This window comes from Cherax quadricarinatus, chromosome 56 (genome assembly GCF_038502225.1).
Source record: "Cherax quadricarinatus isolate ZL_2023a chromosome 56, ASM3850222v1, whole genome shotgun sequence".
Lineage (NCBI taxonomy): Eukaryota > Metazoa > Arthropoda > Malacostraca > Decapoda > Parastacidae > Cherax > Cherax quadricarinatus.
The window spans coordinates 16,839,467-16,867,143 of record NC_091347.1 but is presented as its reverse complement, the minus strand read 5'-3'; the positions used below and the strand labels follow the sequence as shown (position 1 = coordinate 16,867,143).

At 40.4% G+C, this 27,677-nt stretch overlaps 1 protein-coding gene across 13 annotated transcripts in view; it reads left to right on the top strand.

Moving 5' to 3' along the window:
• LOC128700694 (syntaxin-12-like) overlaps positions 1-27,677 on the top strand; it is a 73,639-nt gene that overhangs the window by 19,172 nt on the left and 26,790 nt on the right. For 5 of the 13 annotated variants that reach the window (XM_070097082.1, XM_070097089.1, XM_070097091.1 and 2 more), the window contains 3 exons: positions 6,075-6,207; positions 14,916-14,998; positions 17,851-19,667. In XM_070097082.1, the coding sequence (XP_069953183.1) occupies positions 6,075-6,207; positions 14,916-14,998; positions 17,851-17,982 (348 nt within the window). In that variant the 3' untranslated portion in view covers positions 17,983-19,667. Of the gene's footprint in view, positions 1-6,074; positions 6,208-14,915; positions 14,999-15,087; positions 16,316-17,850; positions 19,668-20,862; positions 21,566-27,677 lie in introns of those variants that run through there. The other 8 variants (XM_070097086.1, XM_070097093.1, XM_070097088.1 and 5 more) reach the window with 7 other exon arrangements.

Genomic DNA, 27,677 nt, shown 5'->3' with positions numbered 1-27,677 from the left:
AATGGAAGGATTGTGGAGATCGTGAGAGCGTACATAGTAGCGAAGGCAATGGGCATCACGGCGATCAGACAAGGATGGAACATTTGCTTCTGCATAGAGGCTCTCAACAGGGGAAGAGCGAAAAGCCCCAAGGCACAAACGTAATCCTTCGTGATGGATGGGGTTAAGGCTAGAGAGAGTAGCAGGAGAGGCCTCTGAATAAATCTGGTCACCATAATCGAGTTTCGATAAAACGAGGGCTGAATGTAGGCGAAGCAGAGTTCGACGATCAGCTCCCCAGGAAAGATGAGCAAGGGTTTTAAGAAGGTTTAGCCGGCTGTGACAAGTTGCCTTCAGAGAGGTAATGTGAGGTTTCCAGGATAACCTACGGTCAAAGAGAAGGCCTAGAAACCTGACTGTATCACGTTCGGGGATACAGGAGCCATAGAGATACAAAGGATGATCGGAAATGACAGAGCGTTTAGTGAAAGTAATTTGGTGAGTTTTGGTACTTGAAAATTTAAACCCATGCGTGGTGGCCCAAGTGGAAACACGGTCGACCGCATGCTGGAGAGAAACTGCAATGAGATGACAGTCAGCGCCTGCACAAGCAATAGCGAAGTCATCAACATAGAGTGATGACCAAATATTGGGTGGAGGAACAGAGGCCAAATCATTTATAGCAAGGAGAAAAAGTGTTGTGCTTAGAACACGTCCCTGAGGGACACCTTCAGCTTGGACGAAGTCCGGGGAAAGAACATTATTGACTCGAACACGGAAATGTCTGTCAGTTAAAAAGTTCTTGAGGAAGGATGGTAGATTGCCTTGGAGGCCTAAGGAGTGGGCCTGGGCCAAAATATTATACCTCCAAGTTGTGTCATATGCCTTCTCAAGGTCAAAAAATATGGCAATAACCGAGTGATTATTTGCAAAGGCATTACGAACATACGTATCTAAGCGTAGTAAGGGGTCTATGGTAGAACGGCCCTTACGAAAGCCATATTGACTAGCGGAGAGACTGTTGTGTGTCTCTAAATACCACATTAAACGTCGATTTATGAGACGTTCCATCACTTTGCAAACTGCACTAGTAACAGCGATGGGACGATAGTGGGAGGCATCATGTCCTGTAGTACCCGGTTTGCGGAAAGGGAGAACAATGGCAGATTTCCACAGCTGGGGAAGAACTCCTTGTGTCCATATAAGATTGAAGAGGTGTAAGAGGACTACAAGGGCTGACCGATGTAAATGTTGTAACATACGAATATGAATGTTGTCAGGCCCAGGTGCCGATGATCGGCAAGCTGAGAGCATTGCCTCCAGTTCTTGAAGTGTAAAAGGCACATTATACTGTTCTTCTCTGAGAGAAGAAAAGTCCAAGGGTACTAACTCTCCGGTAGACTGAGGAAAGAAACGAGGGGCATAGATGGAGCCCCCGGGAAATACGGACCAGATGTGTGCCAAATTCAATGGCAACGTCGAGAGGGTTTGCTACATCAACACCAGCGACCCGTAGAACAGGAGCCGGGTCAGGAGAGTATTTACTACTCAATTTCCTCACTTTTTTCCAGACTGCACTCATAGAAGAAGCAGAGGTGATGGTGGAAACAGTCTCGCCAGCAAGTGCGTTTAGTTTTACGGATGACACGGCGAGCGATCGCACGCTTCTGCTTAAAATCAAGAAGTCTCTCAGCGGTTCTATTGTACCGGTACCTGCCCCATGCAGTGCGTTTCAAATGTACTGCACGAGCACAAGCAGGAGACCACCAAGGCACGCACTTCTGAGAATGCCTGCCTGAGGTTTGGGGTATAGAATGAGAAGCTGCGGTATAAACTGACGTCGAGAAGAGGTGTAGGAGCTCATCAATGGAGGATGAAGAAGGAACCTCACTAAAAGCAGTGAGTTGCGAGTAAAGATCCCAATTTGCCCGATCAAATTGCCAGCGAGGGCTACGGAAAGGTGGTGAATAGGAAGGAGAAGTAAGAATGATTGGAAAATGATCGCTGTCATGTAAGTCCGGTAGAACAGACCAGGTGAAGTCTAGTGCAGTGGAGGAAGAGCAGACTGATAGATCGATGCAAGAGAGAGTATGAGTACGAGGATCAAAATGGGTGGGAGTACCCGTATTTAAAACATAGAGGGGGTGAGAGGCGAGAAAAGCCTCCAACTGGATGCCTCGTGAGTCACAATGAGACTCCCCCAGAGGAAATGGTGGGCGTTAAAATCAACAAGCAACAGAAGTGGTGGTGGTAAGGATGAAACTAGAAAGGCAAAATCTGGGATAAAAAATGCCCGAGAAGGAGAGAGATATAAAGAACATATTGTAAACCACTTAGTCAAGTGGATATGAGCTGCAATGTAATGCAGCGAGGTATGGACAAATAGTTGACAGTACGGAATATCATTGCGTAGAAGAAGGGCACTTTCATTAAAGGTCCCATCTGAGAAAGGATCCGAAGAATACAATTAAATTATAGCCTGAGATAGGTTGGAAAACAGCTGAGTGTAATTTTGGTTCTTGTAAGCAAGCACCAACAGGGGAAAACCTGGAAAGCAACATCTGAAGCTCACCCCGATTACCCTTGAGGCCGCGGATATTCCACTGTAAATAGGCCATGATTGGCAATAAAGAAAATACCAGGAATCCATAGGGAAGGGCACCTACGGACTAGAGGGGTTAGAAAAGTCAACGTGTGGTGGCATTGGAAGACGTTCAAGTAGCGAAGGAACGGAGCGTTGCGAAGAATGGAGTTGTGGAGATGGAGGAGAGGGAGTAGGAGGTGGATCAGTGTCCATTGAAGGTTTAGTCTCTGCAATATATTCTGAAATGGCTTCAAGTGTTTCTGAATTCAAAGATGTATGGGAGACAATATTGGAGGTAGAAGGAGGAGGGTGAGTAAAGATTGGGACAGTAATGGACTGTACCAAAGTAGAGGGGGACGAAAGAGTGTAGGGAACTGTAGAAGAAGTGTGGGAGGGGACAGAAGAGGCAGAAACCTGGGAGGTGGCAGAAGAGGGGGAAACTTGGGAGGGTACGGGGGTGGAAGGTATAGTACGAGGAGGAGGGTGAACCTCCACACTTGTAATAGAGCCAGAGAGAGGGGAAGAACTAGACACAGAGACTGGAAAGGTAAAGTGCAGAGGTGGAAGAAGGGAAGGAAGAGGCAAAGAAGATTTGAGCACTGGGGATTTTTTGGACTTCTGAGAAGTAGAGGGGCGATTGGTATAAGGTGCCGTACGGGGTCTTGTCGATACTGGGGCTTGTGAGGAAGGACGCGAAGATGTGAGAACAGACTGAGTTGTAGTCGGGATGTCAGAGCCAAGGACAGCAAAAGGATTAGATGCCGGAGTGGCTATGGGAGGGGCAACAACAGAGGAGGCTGCAGAAGATGGGACCCCAGAAGTGGGGGGACGTTTTGAAACACGAGAATAAGAAACACGGGGTAGTCTCCCTTGGAGGCGGAGATGAGTAACTGCCATAGCATAAGGGAGACCTTCTGCCTCTTTGAGGCAACGGATTTCACGCTCATTCAAGTAGACCTGGCAACGGCGAGAGTACGAAGGGTGAGCCTCATTACAATTAAGGCAAGATGGAGGTTGACTGCAAGATGCATTAGAATGGTCGTCGGCACCACAGACTGGGCATTTGGCTATAGATCTGCAATATTTTGCTGGGTGACCAAAACGCCAGCAATTTCTACACTGTTGCGGTGTAGGGATCACCTTTCGTACTTGTAACCGATGTCCCACGACATAAACAGAGGACGGGAGTTCACGGCTGTCGAAAGTTAATCGAGCCACATTGCAAGGGTAACATCTCCGCCCGCGGGCAGGAAGGACATAAGTGTCTACTTTGAGGATTGGGAGATCCTGGAGTTCCAGCTGTTCAAGAATGTCATTGCCACATGACTGGAAATTCTGTTGGACTATGGTATGGGGCAGAATGACAGTACCACTACAAGAATTGAGAGAAAGATGTTTTTCAATAGTGATAGGAGTAGTATCGATATGCGAAAGGAGAGAAAGATCATGAGCTTGGGTAGCATTCTGGACAGTGACAATGCGCGTACCGCTCTCGAGAGCATGAAATGAAATATCTCTACCAACATGACGCAGGAGCGCTTTGCCAATACTATGGTCAGAAAGATAGGCAGAATTAGAAGTCGGTCTTAAAGTAAAGAATTTAGTCCATTGTGTGGTCCGAAACTGAGCGTGGAGAGGGAGTGCATGACGTGTCGGTCGTTTCCGAGTAGAATGGGAAAGTAACGAAGGAACATCATCGGGAGATTGACGTTGGCGTTTAGGAGTAGGACCAGAGTTGGTCCGTCGTGAAACGGGCTGGCGATTCGAAAATTGCCGTACCGTAGAGGGAGAGGCCGGAAGCATAGTCAAAGCAGAGTAGAGGTCAGACAAATCGAAGGAGTCAGTCGTAGCCCCGGTACCTGAAGCGAGTGAGGAAACAGCACCAGCAAGAGGTACAGGGGCATCAGGAGTGTTCGAAGAGTGGTCTAAAAACAAGGCAGGGTCAGAATGGGGTGCAGTATCAAGAAGGGGCCCGGGGGTAGTGGGTTCATGGATTGGGTTCTCCATGGTTAGGTTACTCCTTTGCTTTTTGTTTTTAAGAAAAAAACAGAAAGAAGAAAAGAAAAGAAAAATAAAAAAAAGAATAAAAAAAGGGGGGAGCGGGGAGGAATAGTTCCCAGGAGGAATGAAAGGGCCAGAAATCTCCCTCCGCGCCCAAGAGGACCTCAGCACCGCTAGTAGCGTAGATGCAGCATGAAACCCGTGCCATACCCTACCCTTCATGCCAGTAAACCAGCAATCCGGGATAGCAACCTCACATCTGCCGAGCTACCTCGGTGGACAAAAGAGAGGGCGGCCGGATATCCGCCACAAAGCATACCTCCTTTGGCCACCACCCCCGGAATCCGAAAGGAGGCTTCCAGAGATACACCCATCGCCCGAAAGACACCCAAAGCTACACTCCGGGATACCGGAGAGGGATCGGGACATCCCCAGGTGATCCAGATTCCACGGCAAACTACGCCACCGCCAAGAACCTCAACGGAATGGGATGGACCCCGGTATCCTTTCCCCTACCTAGGAACTAGCGCGCCTGTGGGAGAAATCCCAAAGGCCAAAAGGGAGGGGTGGGGAGGATGGGATAGGGAAGGGGGGATTAGGGGGTAATTAGGTTCGGTCTGAGGAAGGAGACTGGCAGGTCTAATTCCTCAGATCAAGAGCCTCTTCACCACAACAAGGAGCCCCCCTTGAAGAGGTGAAACTCCCAGAGTGTTCAGGAAAAACAATGTCCTCAAGGACTTGACACCTCAAGTCCTAATAGAAGGGGATTCCCCTTCTAAACACTAACACCATCCACACTCTCCCCTCCTCCCATCCCATCAATCATCACCAGATCTTCAATAAAGGTAAGTGTCATGTAATTGTACATGTCTTCTTCAGTTTGTGTGTATTAAAATTATTATTTCATGTGGTAAAAATTTTTTTTTTCAATACTTTGGGGTTTCAGGAATGGATTAATTTGATTTCCATTATTTCTCATGGGGAAAATTAACTCGACTAATGATGAGCTTTCAGGAACGGATTAATATCGTTGGTCGAGGATCCACTGCATATAGATGTACAGCTACAGTATAGTGTTTTAATTTATGCATTTGCACATTCATATGCTTAATTTATTTAAGATAAATGTAGTTAAGGATGCGATGTTCATTGAGCATACCTTATGCACAGGAGGGTTCCATTTTTACAGCTGTTATTTTCCCAACCCCTGGCAATAGGTAAAAATCGCTAGCAGGTAGAAAAGGCTTTTTTTTTTTTTTAATATCAAATGTGTCTAAAACAAAATATGTAATATTTAACTATATTCAGAGGGAAACAAAAAATGTTTAAATTTTTTCCCACAATGGCTCATTCACCCTTTCCCTTTTAAGGGTTAGTAAAGAATACTGTATTTGGTTTAGAAAATTAAATTGAGGGGAGTTAGCAATTCATTTTTGAGCCATAAAGGTCAGAGTTTTCATGTTGAGCTGAGGAATAAGAGATAGATATCATCAGATGTTGCCTTTTTCAGGATTTGGAGTTTGAAACAGCAATGCATCTAGAAAGAGAACAAAGAGTTCGTCAGCTGGAGACAGACATAATTGACATAAATGAAGTTATGCGGGATCTCTCTTCTATGGTAACTGCTCAGGGCGAAATTGTGGGTGAGTTGCAGTTTAGAGAATCAGTCATTGAGCTTTTAGTTTATTCATTATTGAAATAATTAGACTGTAATTTGTCTAATTCTTTAGTATAATCAGATAAAATTATTTTTAATATATATTAAATCCTTACCACATAGCACAAAGGTTTCCTCAGTTATTTGCAAATACAGTTCTGACTTTGCTTGAAGGCAATGTACAGTATTTTAATTAAGATATCAAATAAGAAGGTAGTAGGTTGGTAGACAGCAACTGCCCAGGGAGGTACTACTGTCCTGCCAAGTGAGTGTAATTGTTTTACATGATGGTAGGATTGCTGGTGTCTTTTTATTGTGTCTCATACACATGCAGGATTTCAGGTACATCTTGCTACTTCTACTTACACTTAGGTCACACTACACATACATGTATAAACATATATATACACACCCCTCTGGGTTTTCTTTATTTTCTTTCTAGTTCTTGTTCTTATTTCCTCTTACCTCCATGGGGAAGTAGAACAGAATTCTTCCTCCGTAAGCTATACGTGTTGTAAGAGGTGACTAAAATGCCAGGAGCAAGGGGCTAGTAACCTCTTCTCCTGTATATATTACTAAATGTAAAAGGAGAAACTTTTGTTTTTCCTTTTGGGCCACCCCGCCTCGGTGGGATACGGCCGGTGTGTTGAAAGAAAGATAAATAAGAAAGATTTTCTTCTTTTTAATCACTTGCCATCTCCCACCAAGGTAGGGTGACCCAAAGTAAGGAAACACATTCACCATCATTCATTCATTCAGTAACAAGTCTTACCAACAGCATGTAGCCCTCCTGAAGCTGGGTCACCTTTACACAGCAGTGGAGTTTGTGGATTGTTCTTAGGTGTTCTCTGTGAGGGGTACCACTTTCAACTGGGTGCATGAATGTCGGGGACATTTACCATTTCATCTAAATTTGCTTACACTCCTGGCTGGTAACTTGGAACATTGTATGGACATGGATTTCAGAATGTGAAAACTGGATTTTGAAGAGCATTATGAATATGATTTATGTCATATGAGTGTGTATTGATCACAGTAACAGGTTGGTGCTGATAGTGTAGTCCATTTCTAACATTGTATAAATTTAAAGTCCTGAAAGTGGGAAGCCCATTTCCTGTATTCTGAAAGGGAGGGGGAGGGGGGGGGTAATCTAACTGTGATGGCAGAATACTTTTGGAAAAACAACCATTGAGTAAATGGGCTTTCTTCTTTGGGTTGCCCTGCCTAGGCAAATGGCCTTCATTTTAAAAGGCAAAAAGAAAAAATTTTTTTTTAAAGCAATGAATAACTAAGAGGTTCTGGTCTTTTGTAAATATAATAGAACACCCAGAAGTGTCTAGACATTACAATGCAAATGACCCTCTGAACTGCAACATCACCCCTCCTCCTGAATGTGGGTACTGTGCTACCTACCTCCAGGGCTCAAATCCAGATAACTGGTTTTCTCTAAATCAGTTCATAAAGACATGAGGTAAAGAAAAAATTCTCTGAAATACATTATTAAACATCTTGTTACCTGAGTGTGTTTCTCCACAATTACAATTTTTTAGTAGATACTAATTGATTCTTCAAAGGTTAGTGCAAGAAAAAGCATTTGCTTGACACCAAGCCTTTCTGTTGAATGAGTAATTCTCTATTGGCATTAAAGATAATTTAACTTTAGATAGGTACTGCATCATTATGCTTGTGAGGGTGAACAAGGTTACAGCTTACACATTTACTCCAGTCATACTGTATTCAAGTAATTTTTGTGCATGTCCTATAGTTCACATTTGTAAAACCCTGGATATAAAATAATTCCACACCAAGTGTAAGGTTAATTCTATTCTTTAAAAGCTTCTGTTGTCTTTGGAAAATAGGCCTTTGAAAAATATACAATATTATAACCCAGATGCTTTTCTGAATATTACACAGGAATGCCTTTGTCTAATAATTGTAGCATCACATGAAAGCAGGGAGAGTGAGACAGAGTTGTCACAAATCATTGGAACAACAAACGTGTTAGAGACAAATGAGGTCGCTAAGGGCCAGCATGGGACAGTACTTATACTTGATGTAAAAATGACCAACCAAAACTAGAATTTTAACTTGCTAGTTTCATTGGCAGTTAGCTCTTATTGGCAACTCTAACAAGGTCATCTAAAGATTTTATTTATTTATTTATTTATTTATTAACAATTTGAGCATACATACAGAGGTACAAAAAAATACAGATAAGAGCAGCATGCCAAAGCCACTTATACTATGCATAGCATTTCGGGCTGGCTTAAAATTAACTAAGCAATGATGAAATCAGTGATAATACATTATTGTAAACAGATAACTATAAAGCACAAATGAGGATTACAAAGACAGGTCATATGGTTGCATGCATTGTTGTACATTCAGTCGTATGGAGTATTCTGTTAGGTAGTGCATTTAAAAAATAATAAAGTTAGATTGGGTTTTAGGTTTAACATTTATGTGATATAATTGTGAGAAACATTTAAGATATACAATTTATAAGGTTCAGTTATTCAGTATTTATTTGGTTTTGGGTGAGTAAGTGATCTTTGAGAAGAGACTTGAATTTATAAACAGGTAGTGTTTCTTTTATATTTACAGGTAATGAATTCCAGATTTTAGGGCCTTTTATGTGCATTGAGTTTTTGCATAGTGTGAGATGGACACGAGGAACATCAAAGAGTGATCTGTGCCTTGTGTTATGGTCATGTGTTCTGTTGAGGTTGGCAAGGAGATGTTTGAGGGGAGGGTTAATATCAGAGTTAAGTGTTCTATGTATGTAATAGGTGCAGTAATAAGTATGGATGTTTTGTATGGTGAGTAGGTTTAGTGTATTGAATATTGGTGGAGTGTGCTGCCTGTAGTGAGAATTTGTTATTCTAACTGCAGCCTTTTGTTGGGTAATTAGTGGTCTGAGATGGTTAATTGTTGTTGAGCCCCATGCACAAATTCCATAGGTGAGATAGGGGTAAATAAGAAGAGTGATATAGGGCCAGGAGGGCTGACTGTGGAACATAGTACCGTATCTTCGATAGTATGCCTACAGTCTTGGAAATTTTCTTAGAAATTTGTTGTATATGTGTATGAAATTTGAGTCTATTATCAAGGTGGATTCCTAAGAATTTTCCCTCTGTTAGCTTTGTGATAGGTGATCCGTTTATCATTATGTTAAGAGGGACATCTGTAGCTCTGTTACCAAACTGAATGAAGTAGGTTTTGTCAATGTTCAGTGTAAGTTTGTTAGTCCTCATCCAGGTAGATATTTTCTGTAATTCGGTGTTTACAGTATTGGCTAGCGTGACTGGGCTCGGGTGAGAGAAGACGTATGTAGTGTCATCTGCAAATAGTGTGGGTTTGAGTAATTGCGAAGCATTTGGAAGGTCATTTATGTATAGGAGAAAGAGAAGAGGGCCAAGGACACTTCCCTGTGGGACACCAACTGTAATTGGTTGCGCAGAAGAGTTTGCCCCATTTGCGTACACATATTGGCTTCTGTTGCTGAGGTATGACTTGAGGTAGTTGAGGGAGTGCCCTCTTATACCATAGTGTGACAATTTTACGTGGAGCAGTCATGGTCAACTGTATCAAAAGCTTTACATAAGTCAATGAAGATCCCCAGTGGGACTTCTTTTTTCTCTATTGCAGTGTATATATGTTCTAGCATGTGTATAATAGCATCATTAGTATTTTTATTAGGCCTGAATCCAAATTGGCAGGGGTTGAGTATGTTTTGGGAGATAAGGTAGGAGTAGATTCGTTTATGAATTAATTTTTGAGAGAGGGTGTAAGTTGGATATTGGCCTATAGTTATTCAACTCTGTTTGGTCTCCTCCTTTGTGGATCGGGGTGACCCTTGCTATTTTGAGTACTGTAGGGAAGGTGGAGGATTCTATGGATTTGTTAAAGAGTGTTGCAATGATTGGTGATAGCACTTGTGACAGTTTTTTGTATATAAAGGGTGGTAAGGTATTTAAATCTCCTGCCTTGTTTTTTAGTGCGTTGATAATAAGGGAGACTTCGTATGGGTTAGTCGGAGCTAGGAACAGTGTGTTCGGGTAGTTGCCGGTGAGGTAGTCGTTTGGTGGGGTATCTGAGCTTGGGATTTTATTGGCAAGGTTTTGTCCTATAGTGGAGAAGAAATCATTGAGTCTGTTTGCTGTTTCTGTTGGTGGGAGTTGGGGTTCATCTGATTTTGCTAATTTTATTTGTCTATTTCGTGATATCTTTTTTGTTCCCAGAATTTCTGATAGGGTTTTCCAGGTCTTTTTTATATCACCTCGTAAGTTGGATAATCTGTTCTCATAATACAATTTTTTTGCCCTTCTTATCAGGCTGGTTAGGATTGACGAGTAACGTTTTGTTTGGTCTCTGGTTATGTGACCCATTCTGTACTGTTTTTCATATTGGTGTTTTGTATTTATGGATTTGAGAATGCTGGGTGTTAGCCAGGGACTGTTCAGTCTCTTAGCTGTCATCTGTTTAGTTTTTTTAGGGCAGTGCTTGTTATAGAGGTATTGGGTCTTTTTTAGAAAATTATTAATACATTCGTCAATATCTGTATAGATTTCTAGCTCAGTGTGCCAATCAATGTTTGCTACTGCTGTTGTGAAGTTATTAATGGCTGCCTCATTGTGAAGTCTGAAGGTGACTTTAGTAGTGTCTTGGGGTAGTTTACCAAGAGTTGTTATGAGGAAAGTAGGGTAGTGGTCTGTGGTATTATCTGTAATTATGCCTGATTTTAAAGGGGATATGGTGTTGGTCCAGATGTGGTCAAGTAGGGAAACACTAGTCTCTGTAACTCTTGTAGGTTTTGTTACTGTTGGTAGTAACATACAGTTACTCATTGTGTTTGTGAATTCAGTAACGTGTGGGTCCTGGTCTTGCAGGAGATTTATATTGAAGTCACCTGAGAGTAGTAAGTGATCTTTGTTCATGCGTGCATCAGTTATCATACTTCCTAGGTTTTGACTAAATTGGCTAATGTTTGACTGTGGAACTCTGTAGATGTTTATCAATGTGAGAGGTTTTTGTAGGTATTTGGATTTGAATTTAGCTATTATATATTCACCATGTTCATCCCTTGTGCAAGTATTAGTGATACATTCTAGTTGGTCTGAGTAGTATATGGCTGTGCCACCCCCTTGTTGGTCTGGCCTACAGTTGTGTATGGCTGTGTAACCAGGAATGGTATAGACATCTGTACTATCAGGCTTTAGCCAGGTTTCAGTTAGTGTAATGATGGACATATTGGCATGTAAGGAATTTAGTAATGCTATGAGGTCATCGTAATACTTGCTTAAAGATCTGATATTGTAGTTAAAGATAGTTATGTTGTTGTTGGCACTGAGAAGTGCCTTTGATTGTTCTGCAGTGTAGTAATTACAGTAACTGTTTGATTCATTAAATAAGAGGTTGGTATCAGGATCAATGCTTGTAATCATAAGATTTGTAGTGAATCTATAGTTAGAATTAAGTATAAAACAAAGTAAATAGTCTTAAGCTAAAAAATAGCACCTGAATTATTTAACAAATGTAAAATAATGAGCTAAGGTAGTTTTTTTTTTTTTTTTTTTTTTTTTTAAGCTAAAATAAAGGAGACAATATAAAAGGGACTAATACAAATAAAGTGATGATCAAATAATGGAGCTTGGGAATATGATAGTAGGTAGTACTATAAAGGTAATTTTTTAAAGTTAGAATTATAGTATAAAATTATAATATAAAAGGGACTAATATAGGTTGTGGTGAACAATAATATAATATAGGTTGTGGTGAACAATAAAGTGGTAATCAAATAAATGAGCTTTGGAATATAATGGCAAAATTGTGAACTTATTCTACTTTAGCACCTTGATTATTTTAACAATTGTGAATATATAAACTAGGGTAGTTATATAAAGCTAAAATAAAGGAGAAAATATATAAGGGACTAAAATTAAGTAATGGTAAACAAATTTAAATGGACAGATGGTAGGAATTATAATATAAACTTATAATATAAAAATACAATTTGAAATGGTACTTGCAATTGCACTAGAGTCTGGTATAGGTTGTTGACAAGATCAAGATTATAACTAGATTTAAATTGACAAAATAAAATTCACAATTAAAGTACCAAAAGAATAATAGTAAAAAAAATAACAATGGTAATGTCTTGGTTATAATATGATAGTAAGATGGTAGACAGGTACACAGGTACAAAGGATAATATAAAGGTTGGGGTTGAATATACAAACTTGAAAATTTGGCAACAAAATGTTATGGGAAGTATAAGATAATGTTTAATGTACAAAAGTAAAATTGACTGGTAGTAAATATGGTGTTTAATAAAATTTTAGTAAGTAATAATGATTACAAAAAGGTGGAAAAGTAATGTTTATTTCATTCAATATTGCACTGGTAGTTATACTTGGTTATATGGCAGTACAAGGTAATTAAGAGTAATCTAAGATAGTAAATGTGGTATTAAAACAGGTAAAGGTAATTAGACAAGTAATGGTTATTAAATGTCAAAAATGTTAAGAGTAAATTGAAATTTTAGTAAAAATGATAATTATTAATTTTAGTAAGTAATATCAATTGATAGTATTTAAAAAATATGAGGTAGTAATATGGACAGAGAAAGTATCAATTCAGCTAATGTTTAAGCGAACAATAGTAAATAACATCACATAAGGTGACTTATGCTTACTAGTAAAATCACAAAATGAGGTAGTTGATTATTTAATTACTAAGAGATTGCACAATGAAATTTGAACAATAATGGAGCAAAACGTACACTACACTACGTAGGCTTTTAGGTTGGACATTGTTTAGTTGTTCTCTGTAAGATTAGTATCCCTGAGAAATCGTGATAGATCATTCTCGTTCGTGATTGTGTACAGTTGACCTACATTTGTTTTCCTAACAAGAATTTTCCCATCCCGTGTGAAGTATTGGTGTATTGTGTCGTTATTCTCCCGCTTAAGTTTTCTGACTCTATACAGGAGGTTCTGACGTTTTTTGGTAAGACACTCGTTTATGTATATCTCTTTCTTTACTTTAATAGATGCAATAATTAAGTCTTTTTTCCTGTCATATGAGTGGAATCTAAGCATAACACTTTTTCTACCATGGGATCCTAGTAACCTGGCTTCTTTTATTTCAGACTCTGGTACAATAACACTTGTTTGGTCCTTTATGATCTGCAGAGTAATTTCTTTACTGTTTGTTTGGTTCATATCACTGGGAAAAAGTGGACTGTTAACTATTACTGCGTCCGATAGTTTATCGTGTTCAGTTATCTTCTTGGAGAGCAAAGTAGTCACTGAACTGGTTATCTAAGTTGTTCTTCCAGTCTTTTACTGCTTCTTCAACCTTTGTATTAAGAGATATTATTTGTTGGGTATGGCTATCTATGACTGCTTGGATGGTCTTGTCACAGTTAGTCATTCCTGGTGTTGTTAACTTTTGTTCAAGACTGAGGATTTTGTTCTCGAGTTGTGTCATCCTGGTGTCTTGTTTTGTTAGCGTCTCTCGAAGATTCATATTTTCAATAGCTAAGTTGGAGATGCATGTCTTTAGGGTATCTGGATCGTTGGTCATACCTGAGAGACTACTTGGTAGGTTGAATCCGGGGAAGAGAGGGGAGGATGGGCTGGTGGCAGCCATGTTTGTTGTTATTGTTGTGGTGTGGTGGTGAGTGGGGTGGTTGCTGAGCCGGCGTCCTCCTGGCTACACTTGTTGAATAGTTGATTTTTCGGTGTTTTCTTGCTGGCCTTGGTGCTGTTTCCTCTTAGATTGCGCCTCATAATACTACAGGAATTGTTGTAGTTAAGAAGAAGTTGTAGTATACAAAGCTTAGGGTTACGTTGTTCGGCTGGCAGCGGGGTGTTGCTTTCGGTTTGTGTGCAGTCTTCCTTTGATCTCTATTATTTTCGATTTGTAGGTTTCACTGTTGGTAATCTTTGGTCATTCTGGGTGCTACGTTGGGTAGTGCAGTTTTGCTTGTAACTAGGTCATCATAGGAGCATTGGTAGCTCTGGTAGTTGGAGAAAAGTACGGAGCTTGGAAGTCGCTGCTGCTGCTTATAGCCAAAAATACTTGCTCGTATTGAATTTTTCAAATGTTTCGCATGTCTTCCTTTGCCTAAGGCAACTAATTTTGCTGGAGGGATACTTTTCTAAAAATGGATCACAGTAGGAGACAGCAAATGTTACAAGACTTTCTTCCTCTCATTTCTCAACTTTGTCCATGAAAAAAATGTTTTAGAAATATTGTGCATTGTCTTACTTAATAACCACCGTATCACTACTACCACCATGACACTTGCAGCACAGGATGCCTATATTTAACTATTTTGATTATAGGTGAGCGTTTTCATGACTTAAAAATATTTTTCTTTATCCATTGTTTATGTCATTATCATGACTGATAAACATTAAATCTCTTTTTCTATAGTTTGTATGTAGAGTACTCTACAGCAGTCATAATGAAAGTTTTCTAGATAAAAATATAGTATGCATGAAAAATTAGACTATTTCATCAATATTGTTTCTTTGTCATTACAACAGTTCTACTCTCTTTTTCTTAACTGACCCTAAATCCCATCTTGTTAATAATGTTTTAGACTTTTAACTTTCCTCAAGGAGTTGAAATGTTTGATTTAGTTTATTGGTTTAGTACATATTTTTAAATTTTGTTTTTCTACAGATTCCATAGAAGATAACGTTGAGAGTGCTCACAGTCATGTTGAAGAAGGCCGAGAAGAACTGTTGAAGGCTGCTAGCTACCAAGTGAGGACACTGAGCAAGTTTGTAGTCTTATCAAAAATATTCAGATATTTGAATACATTATTGACTAACATGTAGTTTTGACATTACAGGTACAGTGGAACCTCTACTTATGAGTTTAATCTGTTTCGTGACCTTGCTCACATCTGGATTTGCTCATTTGTAGAATCAATTTTCCTCATTTAAATTAATTGAAATGGAATTAATCTGTCCCAGTGGAATTCCAGGCACGACAAAATACTTGAATATTTCCCTAATATCAACTCTTCGGCTTAGTTACCTATCACAATTCTTCTAATATGACAAACAATATTAATAACTTAGAAACATGATATATACACTAGAATGAATGAAATATGTCATTATATATTTGAGTAGTGGTAGTGGAGGTGGCAGCCATTGTTCCTGCTCCTGACTACATACCTTCCCATGCTTTTATTATAACAGAAAACAGTGTGTTTGTAAGGCAAACTCCATTAGATCACTATGTAGTTTCATAAGGAAAACAATAATATATAAAATACTACTACTACTACATCATTTACCTTGGAGAAGAGATGCTGGGCACAGCAGCATATGCTGTCAGGAGTTCATTTCATTTCGTTCTTTTTCTATCACTACACTCTTAATTTGTGTTTATCAGTGATTTCCTGCTTTAATTCCATGGAAATCATCCTCTTTTTTCTTCTCAGCACTGTCCTTTGCACCCATGGTTAGAGACAAGAAACTCTGCAAAATTACTGCACGAAATGTAAGCAAATCACGAGAATTATTTCCACCGCCAGGTGAAGCACAGATGGACTGAGTGTTGTTGTCATACACGTAATGCCATCTCGTGGTGGTGTTCTCAAACTCATTTATACATAGTATTATAATTATAATATTATTATTATTATTATGGGTATGTATGTATATTATATAATTATTATACATATTATTATTATTATTATAATAATATAGTGGACCCCCGCTTAATGATCACCTCCCAATGCGACCAATTATGTAAGTGCATTTGTACATGTATGTTTGGGGGTCTGAAATGGACTAATCTACTTCACAATATTCCTTATGGGAACAAATTCAGTCAGTACTGGCACATGAACATACTTCTGGAATGAAAAAATATCGTTAACCGGGGGTCCACTGTACTTGCTTACCATTTGAAATTTTTATTTACACAAAAAATAGAAGATTTACTGTTATGCAGACTACTGTAGCAAAAAATCGCACCGAGCATCTGCTTATACCTGGAAAAACTCGCCCATGGGTGCACTCTTAAGTAGAGGTTCCACTGTACTTCTCTAACCCTTTCAGGGTTTCCGACGTACTGAACGCCTAAATTCTAGCGCCTTCAAATCTAGTGAGGGAAAGCTGGTAGGCCTACATACGAAAGAATGGGTCTATGTGGTCAGTGTGCACAGTATAAAAAAAAATCCTGCAGCACACAGTGCATAATGAGAAAAAAAAACTCCAACTGTATTTTTGGTTTAAAACAGCGACTTTGCAGTGTATTTTTGTATGGTATTTATGGTTGTATTCTAGTTTTCCTGGTCTCATTTTATAGAATGGAAGACATATTACAGAAATTGACATGATTTTGATTGGTTTCCTAATGAAAAGTACCTTGAAATTGAGCTCAAATTAGCAGAAATGTTCGATTTTTACCAAATTTCAGCAGTAAACAAATGCCAAGCGTCCAATACACGTCAACTGGCGAGTCTAACATTCTTTCACAAGTGCACTGATATTATTATACCATTTCTACACTAATGCAGTAGTCTGCATAACAGTAAATCTATTTTTTATGAGAACAAAAACTCAAAGTGGATAGCAAAAGAGATGTAAGAGGGGCCTGGGATGTTATTTTAATGTCAGGAATGTCTGTCTTGCTTATTCTGGACCCTATTGGCAAAATTGCCAATTTCTGACCACTTTATTGGATACTTGAAGTCGGTAAATGGGTGGTTTCTTGTACTCATTCGATAGAAAAAATGGAGTTCTAGTGAAATAAATATGATTTTTGTTGACTAGTACACTGAAATTGGCCAAAAACAGGGCTCAAAGTAGCCCTCTCGACCCTGAAAGGGTTAAACCCATGAATCCGTTGTCATGAAGCTTTTGAATTTATCATGGTTTTTACCCTTTAATGATTTATGCTTTCCCATATAGGATTTTATATTGTATTGCTTACATACTTGGTATTTATAAATTTAAATTTGTATCTTTTTAAATACAGTTTACTGTACCAAACTTGTGATCCTCAGAGAATGGTTGTTCAAGAGAATTACAAAATCAGTTACTTTCCTTACCAAGTCAAAAGGGTTACAGTGGAACTTCAGTTTTCGTCATTAATTCATTCCAGAAAGTCCGACGAAAACTGAAGCAACATTTTCCGTAAGAAATGATGCAAGTCCAATTAATCCATTCCAGACACCCAAAAGTATTAACAAAAATTACATTTTATAATAACCAGTTTTACATACAGAAAACAATGAGAAATAAATATAAAGGACTAATGAAATGGATAAATGAACATTTAACATCACTTTTACCTTTGTTGAAGACTCTTGTTGGTGTATGGAAGATGGCAGGGAGGAGAGGTTATCTCTGCCACCCTCTACCAACGAGAAACTGACTCGGAATGTGTGGGTGCGAGCGGACGCATTTGGTACGGCATACCACTGTCAACTTGATGAAAATCAAGGTGATGAATGAAAACTGGGACAATTTTGATGAAAACCGAGGTTCCACTGTATATATATTGTGGTTGAAACGAAGTAAATTGATCAAATTAACCTATGATTATAAAAGCTTTTTCATAGAGGGATGACACAGCAGCTTGTATATTACTACAGGATATTTTTACTTTCAGAACAAGAGTCGGCGTCGTATGTGTCTTTGCATCCTTATCCTTATTATTGTGCTGGCCATCATTGGTATTATCATTGGCATTCACTTTAGCAAAAAAACGTAAGGAGCCGACTTAAAAAAGGTGTGTCATGTAAAAAAAAAAAAATTTTATTTTTTTCTGCTATCTAGTGAAATCCTAGATTTCTTTATTATAATATTCATTCTATTCCATTAGAAGTGTTATTATAAATATTTGTTAAGACCACTATTCCTTTTCAAGTGTCCAAAGATAGTATTTTTAAATAATTTCTAGTCACAGTCCACAAATATATATTAATCAGTACATTTGCTAAAATAAGAAATATTTACATGTCTCCGTAAAGGAAGGTGCTATGTCAATTCAATAATATGTAATTGGATTTATTAATGTCTAGGATCCTCAGTCATTAACCCTTTCAGGGTCCGTCCCGTAGATCTACGGCTTTATGTTCAGGGTCCAAACCGTAGATCTACGCCATGAGCTCAGCTCACTCTGATAAACTGTGAGTGGTACATTTGGGCCTAGATATGAGAGAATACATCTACGTGGTATGTGTGCACCACATAAAACAGATCCTGCAGCACACTGTGCATAATGAGAGAAAAAAAATGAAATCATGATTTTTCGATTAAAACAGCAACTTTGCAGTGTTTTTTCGTATGTTTTTTATAGTTGTATTTGCGATTTCTTGGTCTCATTTGATAGAATGGAAGACATATTACAGAAATAGAGATGATTTTGATTGGTTTTAGCATTGGAAATGGCTTGAAACTGAGCTCAAAGTAGCGGAAATGTTAAATTTTTGCCGATATTCAAGAGTAAACAAACGACCTCACACGTCTAATACACATCAGCTGGTGGGTCTAATATACATTCACAAATATGGTGATGATATTTATACAATTATTACAGTATTGCATAACAGTAAATCTTCTATTTTTTGGTGTGAATAAAAATTCATTATGTGAATAAAAAATCAAAATGCAATTTATTTGTAAAGCCTCAAAACATAACTAATGAACAGAGGAAATGTTAGTTTAGTGCCAGGAATGCCTACATTGTTCATTCTGGACCCTATTTTGAAATTGGAATATTTTGAACTTTGTGTTAAATTGGCCAAATTAACAATTTCCGATCACTTTATTTTGTAGTTGAAACAGTTGACTTGGCGATTTATTGTGCTCAATCGATAGAATAGAAGTAATACTAGTGAAATAGCTAAGAATTTGGTTGATTGGAATAATGTAATTGGCCTAAAATGGGAGTCAAAGTCGGCAAAATCGCCGATTCGTAAATATCGCTGACACATCAAAATTTGCGAGAGCATAATTTCGTCAATTTTCCACCAATTTTCGTACTTTTTGTTTTATTACCTTCACAAAAAGATTCTCTACGATTTCATAAGAAAAAATAACAAATTTTTTTTTTGAAATATCTTGGACACTGGTGCGTGACTCCAGATTTGGGCCTTGGACCCTGAAAGGGTTAATATCAAAGTTTTCCTAAACCATGTATAAGTACATGTTGTGTTCTTTTTAGTTTTAGTATGGTTAAAATTCTTGAAATATGAGTAAAGTATAATTAACAGTACTGTAATATTGTATTAATAAGGGACTTTTCTTCCATATAATTAAAGCATTAATTTCAAGATTGTCAACTTTGCTATAACTGCAGTGTTTATTGAAGCTAAGGTTATATCTAGCAGCAGTAGTTTTTTGTTTCATATACAGTATCTCAAATTTTATATAATTTTTGTAATTAATAAAGAATTTAAAGCTTATAGATCCTACAGTGATTTTAAAAACTGTATGCACTTGTGACAGAAGTTAATATTTAAAGATTCTATTTGAGTCAACAGTTTTCATAATTTTTGTGTACATTTTATATACAGTATTTGTTTAGTTTTTGAAGTCAGTTTCTGGGCTGATGAGTATTATTCTATGTTTATTGTGTTTTCCTTAATTTTTGATACATCAATCATTCTCACAATTTTTCACTGACATTGCATTATTTTTTTTTTATCACACTGGCTGATTCCCACCAAGGCAGGGTGGCCCGAAAAAGAAAAACTTTCACCATCATTCACTCCATCACTGTCTTGCCAGAAGGGTGCTTTACACTACAGTTTTTAAACTGCAACATTAACACCCCTCCTTCAGAGTGCAGGCACTGTACTTCCCATCTCCAGGACTCAAGTCCGGCCTGCCGGTTTCCCTGAACCCCTTCATAAATGTTACTTTGCTCACACTCCAACAGCACGTCAAGTATTAAAAACCATTTGTCTCCATTCACTCCTATCAAACACGCCTGCTGGAAGTCCAAGCCCCTCGCACACAAAACCTCCTTTACCCCCTCCCTCCAACCTTTCCTAGGCCGACCCCTACCCCGCCTTCCTTCCACTACAGACTGATACACTCTTGAAGTCATTCTGTTTCGCTCCATTCTCTCTACATGTCCGAACCACCTCAACAACCCTTCCTCAGCCCTCTGGACAACAGTTTTGGTAATCCCGCACCTCCTCCTAACTTCCAAACTACGAATTCTCTGCATTATATTCACACCACACATTGCCCTCAGACATGACATCTCCACTGCCTCCAGCCTTCTCCTCGCTGCAACATTCATCACCCATTCTTCACACCCATATAAGAGTGTTGGTAAAACTATACTCTCATACATTCCCCTCTTTGCCTCCAAGGACAAAGTTCTTTGTCTCCACAGACTCCACTCACCCTTTTCCCCTCATCAATTCTATGATTCACCTCATCCTTCATAGACCCATCCGCTGACACGTCCACTCCCAAATATCTGAATACATTCACCTCCTCCATACTCTCTCCCTCCAATCTGATATCCAATCTTTCATCACCTAATATTTTTATCCTCATAACCTTACTCTTTCCTGTATTCACTTTTAATTTTCTTCTTTTGCACACCCTTCCAAATTCATCCACCAATCTCTGCAACTTCTCTTCAGAATCTCCCAAGAGCACATTGTCATCAGCAAAGAGCAACTGTGACAACTCCCACTTTATGTGTGATTCTTTATCTTTTAACTCCACGCCTCTTGTCAAGACCCTCGCATTTACTTCTCTTACAACCCCATCTATGGGGTTGCATGGCTACATAAATTAATATACTGTAGTTTTTTTTTTTTCATTTCTCTGTTTGTTGAGGTCGGCCTCAAGAAAATAGTTTGTTAATATTGGAAAAAATAGTGTAACATGATGATGTATATTCAACATTGCATAAATTCATAACAGAACGATGCTACCTGGGGTATGTTTGACAGACGTGCTCAACAGAGAAAGGTTTATATTGTGCCGAGCTAGGGTTGTGGACTTTAGTACTTACTTTTTAGGCAAATATAAGCGAGATCAGCTAGGGGCATAGTATGAGTTTTCATGGTTATTTTGTAAATACAAAGTTAGCACTTGAAATCAGTAGATAGATTTCTAGGACTATCTCTGCCTCTTGATTGTTGTTACAGTTGAGTAGAATTTTGACATGTTAGATAATTAATCTTAATGTATGTTTATTTTTTGTACTACATGTATATTTTCATGTTCTTCCAGATATGTAGATTTTATATTTGCTTCCTTTTTTTGTATGCATCAAAAATGAATTTAGAAGTGTATGTATATAATGATTAAATATCTATCAAATTAAAAAAAAAAAAATGCACTATATACTAAGTTATCCTATATGTTAAGATGGTAAGAGCAGCACAAGACAGAAAAGCATTCAGTTTTTAACCTGGGTGTTCTGGTGAGATTTTTGACTAAAAAAAAAAGGTGACCTGTGGAAGTAATAACCTCATCTTGCAGCACTGTACGAATCATACATTTTTAAATAGGTCATACAGTGAATTTTGTATGGCATGTTAGTTGAAAAAAATAAAATTAATTCTTAAAAGCTTCAGAGAAAGCAGTTAGCTTGACTTGATCTCTGACGATGCAAATTATTATTATAATCAAAAAGAAGCGCTAAGCCACAAGGGCTATACAGCGCTGCAGGGTAGGGAAGGAAGCAAGGGAATTGGATGGCAGAAGGGAGGGGGGATGATCAGCAGGTTACAGAAAACAGCGGGGCAGGGGATAGTACGGGGGTAGAGGGTAGCAGGAGATTGAAGTAGAAAGGGCTGAAAGTAACAGAATTTGTGAAGTAAGTCAGTCGTTGTCAAAAAGTCAGAGAGAGTCCGGATGAAAGGTGGGTCCATCAGCGAGAAGGGAAGGTAAAGAGAGAGCAGAGCAGCGGAGCGAAGACGACGACAGAGGTAAATTCTGCGTGCTCGTTGATAAAGTGGGCAGTCCAACAGAATGTGGCTGACTGATAATGGAGCTTGGCAATTCTCACAGAGAGGAGCAAGACGCCTCTCCATGAGTAAGACGACTATGGCCAATGCGAAGACGGGAGAGAGTAGTCTCCCAACCTCGACACTGGTGATAAGAAGACGGCCAGTAACCTATACTCGGTTTAATAGACTGAAGTTTGTTGCCGAGCATAGTAGACCAACGTTGTTGCCAACGGGTGGGAAGATATTACAGCAAAATAGTCCGTAAATGGAATACCTCTATAAGAAACTGGTAGGTCATGTACTGCTGACCGCGCAGCAGTGTCTGCCTGTTCATTGCCCTGTACGTCAACATGACCAGGGACCCAACAAAAAACAATATCTTTATGCTTGGTAAAGATGCGGCGTAGCCAAAGTTGGATACGGAGGACTAAGGGGTGAGGTGTATCAAATTTTTGTATAGCCTGTAAAGCACTAAGGGAGTCTGAGACAACCACAAATGATGACACAGGCATAGATGCAATACGGATAAGTGCTGTAAGGATGGCATATAATTCAGCAGTAAAAATACTAGCCGAAGATAGTAAATGCCCTTGTACGACGCTGTCCGGAAACACTGCTGCGAATCCTACGCCGTCAGAAGACTTAGAGCCATCTGTGTACACAGCAATGGCATGAGAATGAGAGTGAAAGTGGTCAAGAAAAAGAGAGCGGGAAGCGACCGTAGACAGTTGGGCTTTCGAGCAAGGGAGGGAGAAAGAACAGACTTGAACAGCTGGAACTTCCCAGGGGGGTAGGGAAAAGTGAGATGCTACATGTACATAGAAAGGTGGTAGTTGAAGAGAAGACAAGAGCGAATGAAGGCGAAGAGAGAAGGGACGGAGTAAACAGGGGCGGCGAACAAATAAAGAATGTCTACTAATATCAGTGACCATTCTATAAATGGAAGGATTGCGGAGATCATGAGAGCGTACATAGTAGCGCAGGCAATGGGCATCACGGCGATCGGATAAGGATGGAACGTTCGCTTCTGCATAGAGGCTTTCGACAGGGAAAGAGCGAAAAGCACCAAGGCATAAACGTAATCCTTGGTGATGAATGGGGTTAAGGCTAGAGAGAGTAGCAGGAGATGCCGCTGAATAGATCTGGTCACCATAATCAAGTTTCGATAAAATAAGGGTGGAATGTAGGCGAAGGAGGGTTCGACGATCAGCTCCCCACGAAAGATGAGCAAGGGTTTTAAGAAGGTTCAGCCGGCTGTGACAAGTTGCCTTCAGAGAGGTAATATGAGGTTTCCAGGATAACCTACGATCAAAGAGGAGGCCCAGAAACTTGACTGTATCACGTTCAGGGATACGGGAGCCATAGAGGTACAAAGGATGATCGGAGATGACAGAGCGTCTAGTGAAAGTGATTTGGTGGGTTTTAGTGCTGGAAAATTTAAACCCACGTGTGGTGGCCCAATTGGAAACACGGTCGACTGCATGTTGGAGAGAAACTGTAAGGAGGTGACAGTCAGCGCCTGCACAGGCAATAGCGAAGTCATCAACATAGAGTGATGACCAAATATTTGATGGAAGACTAGAGGCCAAATCATTAATAGCAAGGAGAAAAAGTGTTGTGCTCAGAACACATCCCTGGGGGACACCTTCAGCTTGGATAAAGTTCGGGGAGAGCACATTATTAACCCGAACACGGAAATGCCTGTCAGTTAAAAAGTTCTTAAGGAAGGATGGTAGATTGCCTCGAAGGCCTAAGGAGTGGGCTTGGGCTAAAATATTATACCTCCAAGTTGTGTCATATGCCTTCTCAAGGTCAAAAAATATGGCAATAACTGAGTGGTTATTCGCAAAGGCATTACGAACATACGTATCCAAGCGTAGTAAGGGGTCTATGGTAGAACGTCCCTTACGAAAGCCATATTGACGAGTAGAGAGACTGTTGTGTGTCTCTAAATACCACACTAAATGTCTATTTACTAGGCGTTCCATTACTTTGCAAACTGCACTGGTAAGAGCAATGGGACGATAGTGGGAGGTTTCATGTCCCGTAGTGCCTGGTTTGCGGAAAGGGAGAACAATGGCGGATTTCCACAGCTGTGGAAGAACTCCTTGTGACCAAATAAGATTGTAAAGGCGTAATAGGACTGCAAGGGCTGACTGATGTAAATGTTGTAGCATACGAATATGAATGTCGTCGGGCCCAGCTGCCGATGATCGACAAGCTGAGAGTGTTGCCTCCAGTTCTTGAAGTGTAAAAGGCACATTATACTGTTCTTCTCTGAGAGAAGAAAAGTCCAAGGGTGCTAACTCTCTGGCTGACTTTGAGGAAAGAAATGAGGGGCATAGATGGAGTCCCTGAGAAATACGGACCAGATGATTGCCAATTTCATTGGCAACATCTAGTGGGTTTGCTATATCAACACCGGCAACCCGCAGAACAGGAGCCGGGTCAGGAGAATATTTACCACTCAGTTTTCGTACTTTTTTCCAGACTGCACTCATAGAGGAAGCAGAGGTGATGGTGGAGACATAATCTCGCCAGCAAGTGTGTTTAGTGTCACGGATGACACGGCGAGCGATCGCACGCTTCTGTTTAAAATCAAGGAGTCGCTCTGTGGTTCTATTGTACCGGTACCTGCCCCATGCAGCGCGTTTCAAACGTACTGCACGAGCACAAGCAGGAGACCACCAAGGCACGCATTTCTGAGAATGCCTGCCCAAAGTTTGCGGTATAGAATGAGAAGCTGCGGTGAAAACGGAGGACGAGAAGAGGTGTAAAAGCTCATCGATGGAGGACAAAGAAGGAACCTCTTTAAAAACAGTTAGGTGTGAGTAAAGATTCCAATTTGCCCGATTAAATTGCCAGCGTGGGGTGCGAAGAGGTGGCGAATATGAAGGGGAAGTAAGAATGATTGGGAAATGATCACTGTCATGTAAGTCCGGGAGAACAGACCAAGTGAAGTCTAATGCGGCGGAGGAAGAGCAGACTGAGAGATCGATGCAAGAGAGAGTATGAGTCCGAGGATCAAAATGGGTGTGAGTACCTGTATTTAAAACATGGAGGGGGTGGGTGGCAAGAAAAGCCTCTAACTGAATTCCACGGGAATCACAGTGAGACCCCCCCCAGAGGAAATGGTGGCCATTAAAATCACCAAGTAACAGAATCGGTGGCGGTAATGACGAAACAAGGAAGGCAAAATCCGGAATAGATAATGCCCAAGAAGGAGAGAGATATAAAGAACAGAGCGTATACCACCTATGTAAGTGGATACGGGCTGCTGTGTAATGCAGCGAAGTATGAACAAATAGCTGATGGTACGGAATATCAGTGCGGAGAAGAAGGGCACTTTCATTAAAGGTCCCATCAGGAAAAGGATCTGAAGAATACAATAAATTATAGCCTGAGATGTGAGAAATAACAGCAGAGTGTAATTTTGGTTCCTGTAAGCAAACACCAACAGGGGCAAACTGGGACAGTAACATCTGAAGCTCACCCCGATTACCCCTGAGGCCGCGTATATTCCACTGTAAATAGGCCATGATTGGCAATGATAAAGATACTTGAAATCCGCAGGTAAGGGTTCCTACGGACTAGAAGGGTTAGAAAAGTCCACATGCGGAGGCAGTGGAAAATGTTCAAGCAGCGAAGGAACGGTGCGCTGTGAAGAAAGGAGTTGCGCAGATGGAGCAGAGGAGAGAGAAAGAGCGGAAGGTGGATCAGTGTCCATTGATGTTTTGGTCTCTGCAATATATTCAGAGATTGCTTCAAGTGTTTCGGAATTCAGAGATGTCGTATGGGAGACAATACTGGGAATGGTAGGGGGAGGATGAGTAAAGATTGGAACTGTATTGGACTGTACCAAGGTAGGGGGGGGCGAAAGGGTGGAGGGAACTGGAGAAGCGTGGCAGGGGACAGAAGAGGCAGGAACCTTGGAGGTGGCAGAAGAGGAAGAAACTTGGGAGGGAACAGGGGAGGAAGGTACATTACGAGGAGGAGGGTGAACCTCTGCACTTGTAACTGAGCCAGTGAGAGGGGAAGAACCAGGGACAGAGACAGGGAGGGTAAAATGAGGAGGTGGAAGATGGGTAGGAGGTGTTACCGGACCTTTTTTTGACTTTTGAGAAGTAGAGGGACGATTGGGAGGTGTAATACGAGGTCTCGTCGATACTGAGGCTTGTGAGAGAGAACTCGAAGAAGCGAGATTAGACTGAGGCGTTGAAGTAGGGACGTCTGAGCCGAGGACAGCAAAAGGATTAGATACAGGAGTGATTATGGGAGAGGTAACCACAGAGGTGGGTGTAGAAGATGGGATACCAGAAGTGGGGGGACGTTTTGAAACACAGGAATAAGAAACACGTGGGAGTCTCCCTTGGAGGCGGAGATGAGAAACTGCCATGGCATAAGGGAGACCTTCTGTCTCTTTGAGGTAACGGATTTCCCGCTCGTTTAAATAGACCTGACAACGGCGAGAGTACGAAGGGTGAGCCTCATGACAGTTAAGGGAAGAGGGAGATCGATTGCAAGACGTATTAGAATGGTCATCGGCACCACAGACTGGGCATTCGGCGATAGATCTGCAATATTTCGCTGGATGGCCAAATCGCCAGCAATTTCTACACTGTTGTGGTGTAGGGATCACCTTTCGAACTTGTAACCGATGTCCTGCTATATAAACTGAGGATGGGAGTTTTCGGCTGTCAAAAGTTAAACGAGCCACATTGCTAGGGTATCGTCTCCGCCCACGGGCAGGAAGAACGTAAGTGTCTACCTTGAGGATTGGGAGATCTTGGAGTTCCAGCTGTTCTAGAATGTCAGTGCCACATGTCTGGAAATTTTGTTGAACTATGGTATGGGGCAGAATGACGGTACCACTACAAGAATTGAGGGAATGATGTTTTTCAAGAGTGACAGGAACAGTATCGATATGGGAAAGACGAGAGAGCTCATGAGCCTGGGTAGCATTCTGTACGGTAATGATGAGCGTACCGCTCTTAAGAGCATGAAAAGAAATATCTTTACCAACATGGCGTAGGAGTGCCTTGCCAATACTATGGTCAGAAAGATAGGCAGTAGAGGAAGTTGGTCGTAAAGTGAAGAATTTAGTCCACTGTTCAGTCTGAAACTGAGCGTGGAAAGGTAGTGAAGGACGTGTCGATCATTTCTGAGAAGAACGAGAAGGTGGAGAAGTATCATCAGCAGGTAATTGTTGTTGCCGTTTAGGCGTGGGACCAGAGTTGGTCCGACGTGGAATGGGTCGGCAATTTGAAAATTGCCGCACCGTAGAGGGAGAGGCCGGAAGCATAGTCAGAGGAGAGCGAAGGTCCGATAAATCGAAGGAGTCAGTCGAGGCCTCAGCACCTGAAGCGGGTGAGGAAACAGCACCGGCAATAGGTACAGAGGCATGAGGAATGTCTGAAGAGTGGTCCAAAGACGAGGCGGGGTCAGAACGGGGTGCGGTATCAAGAAGGGGCCCGGGGGTACCAGGTTCATGGACT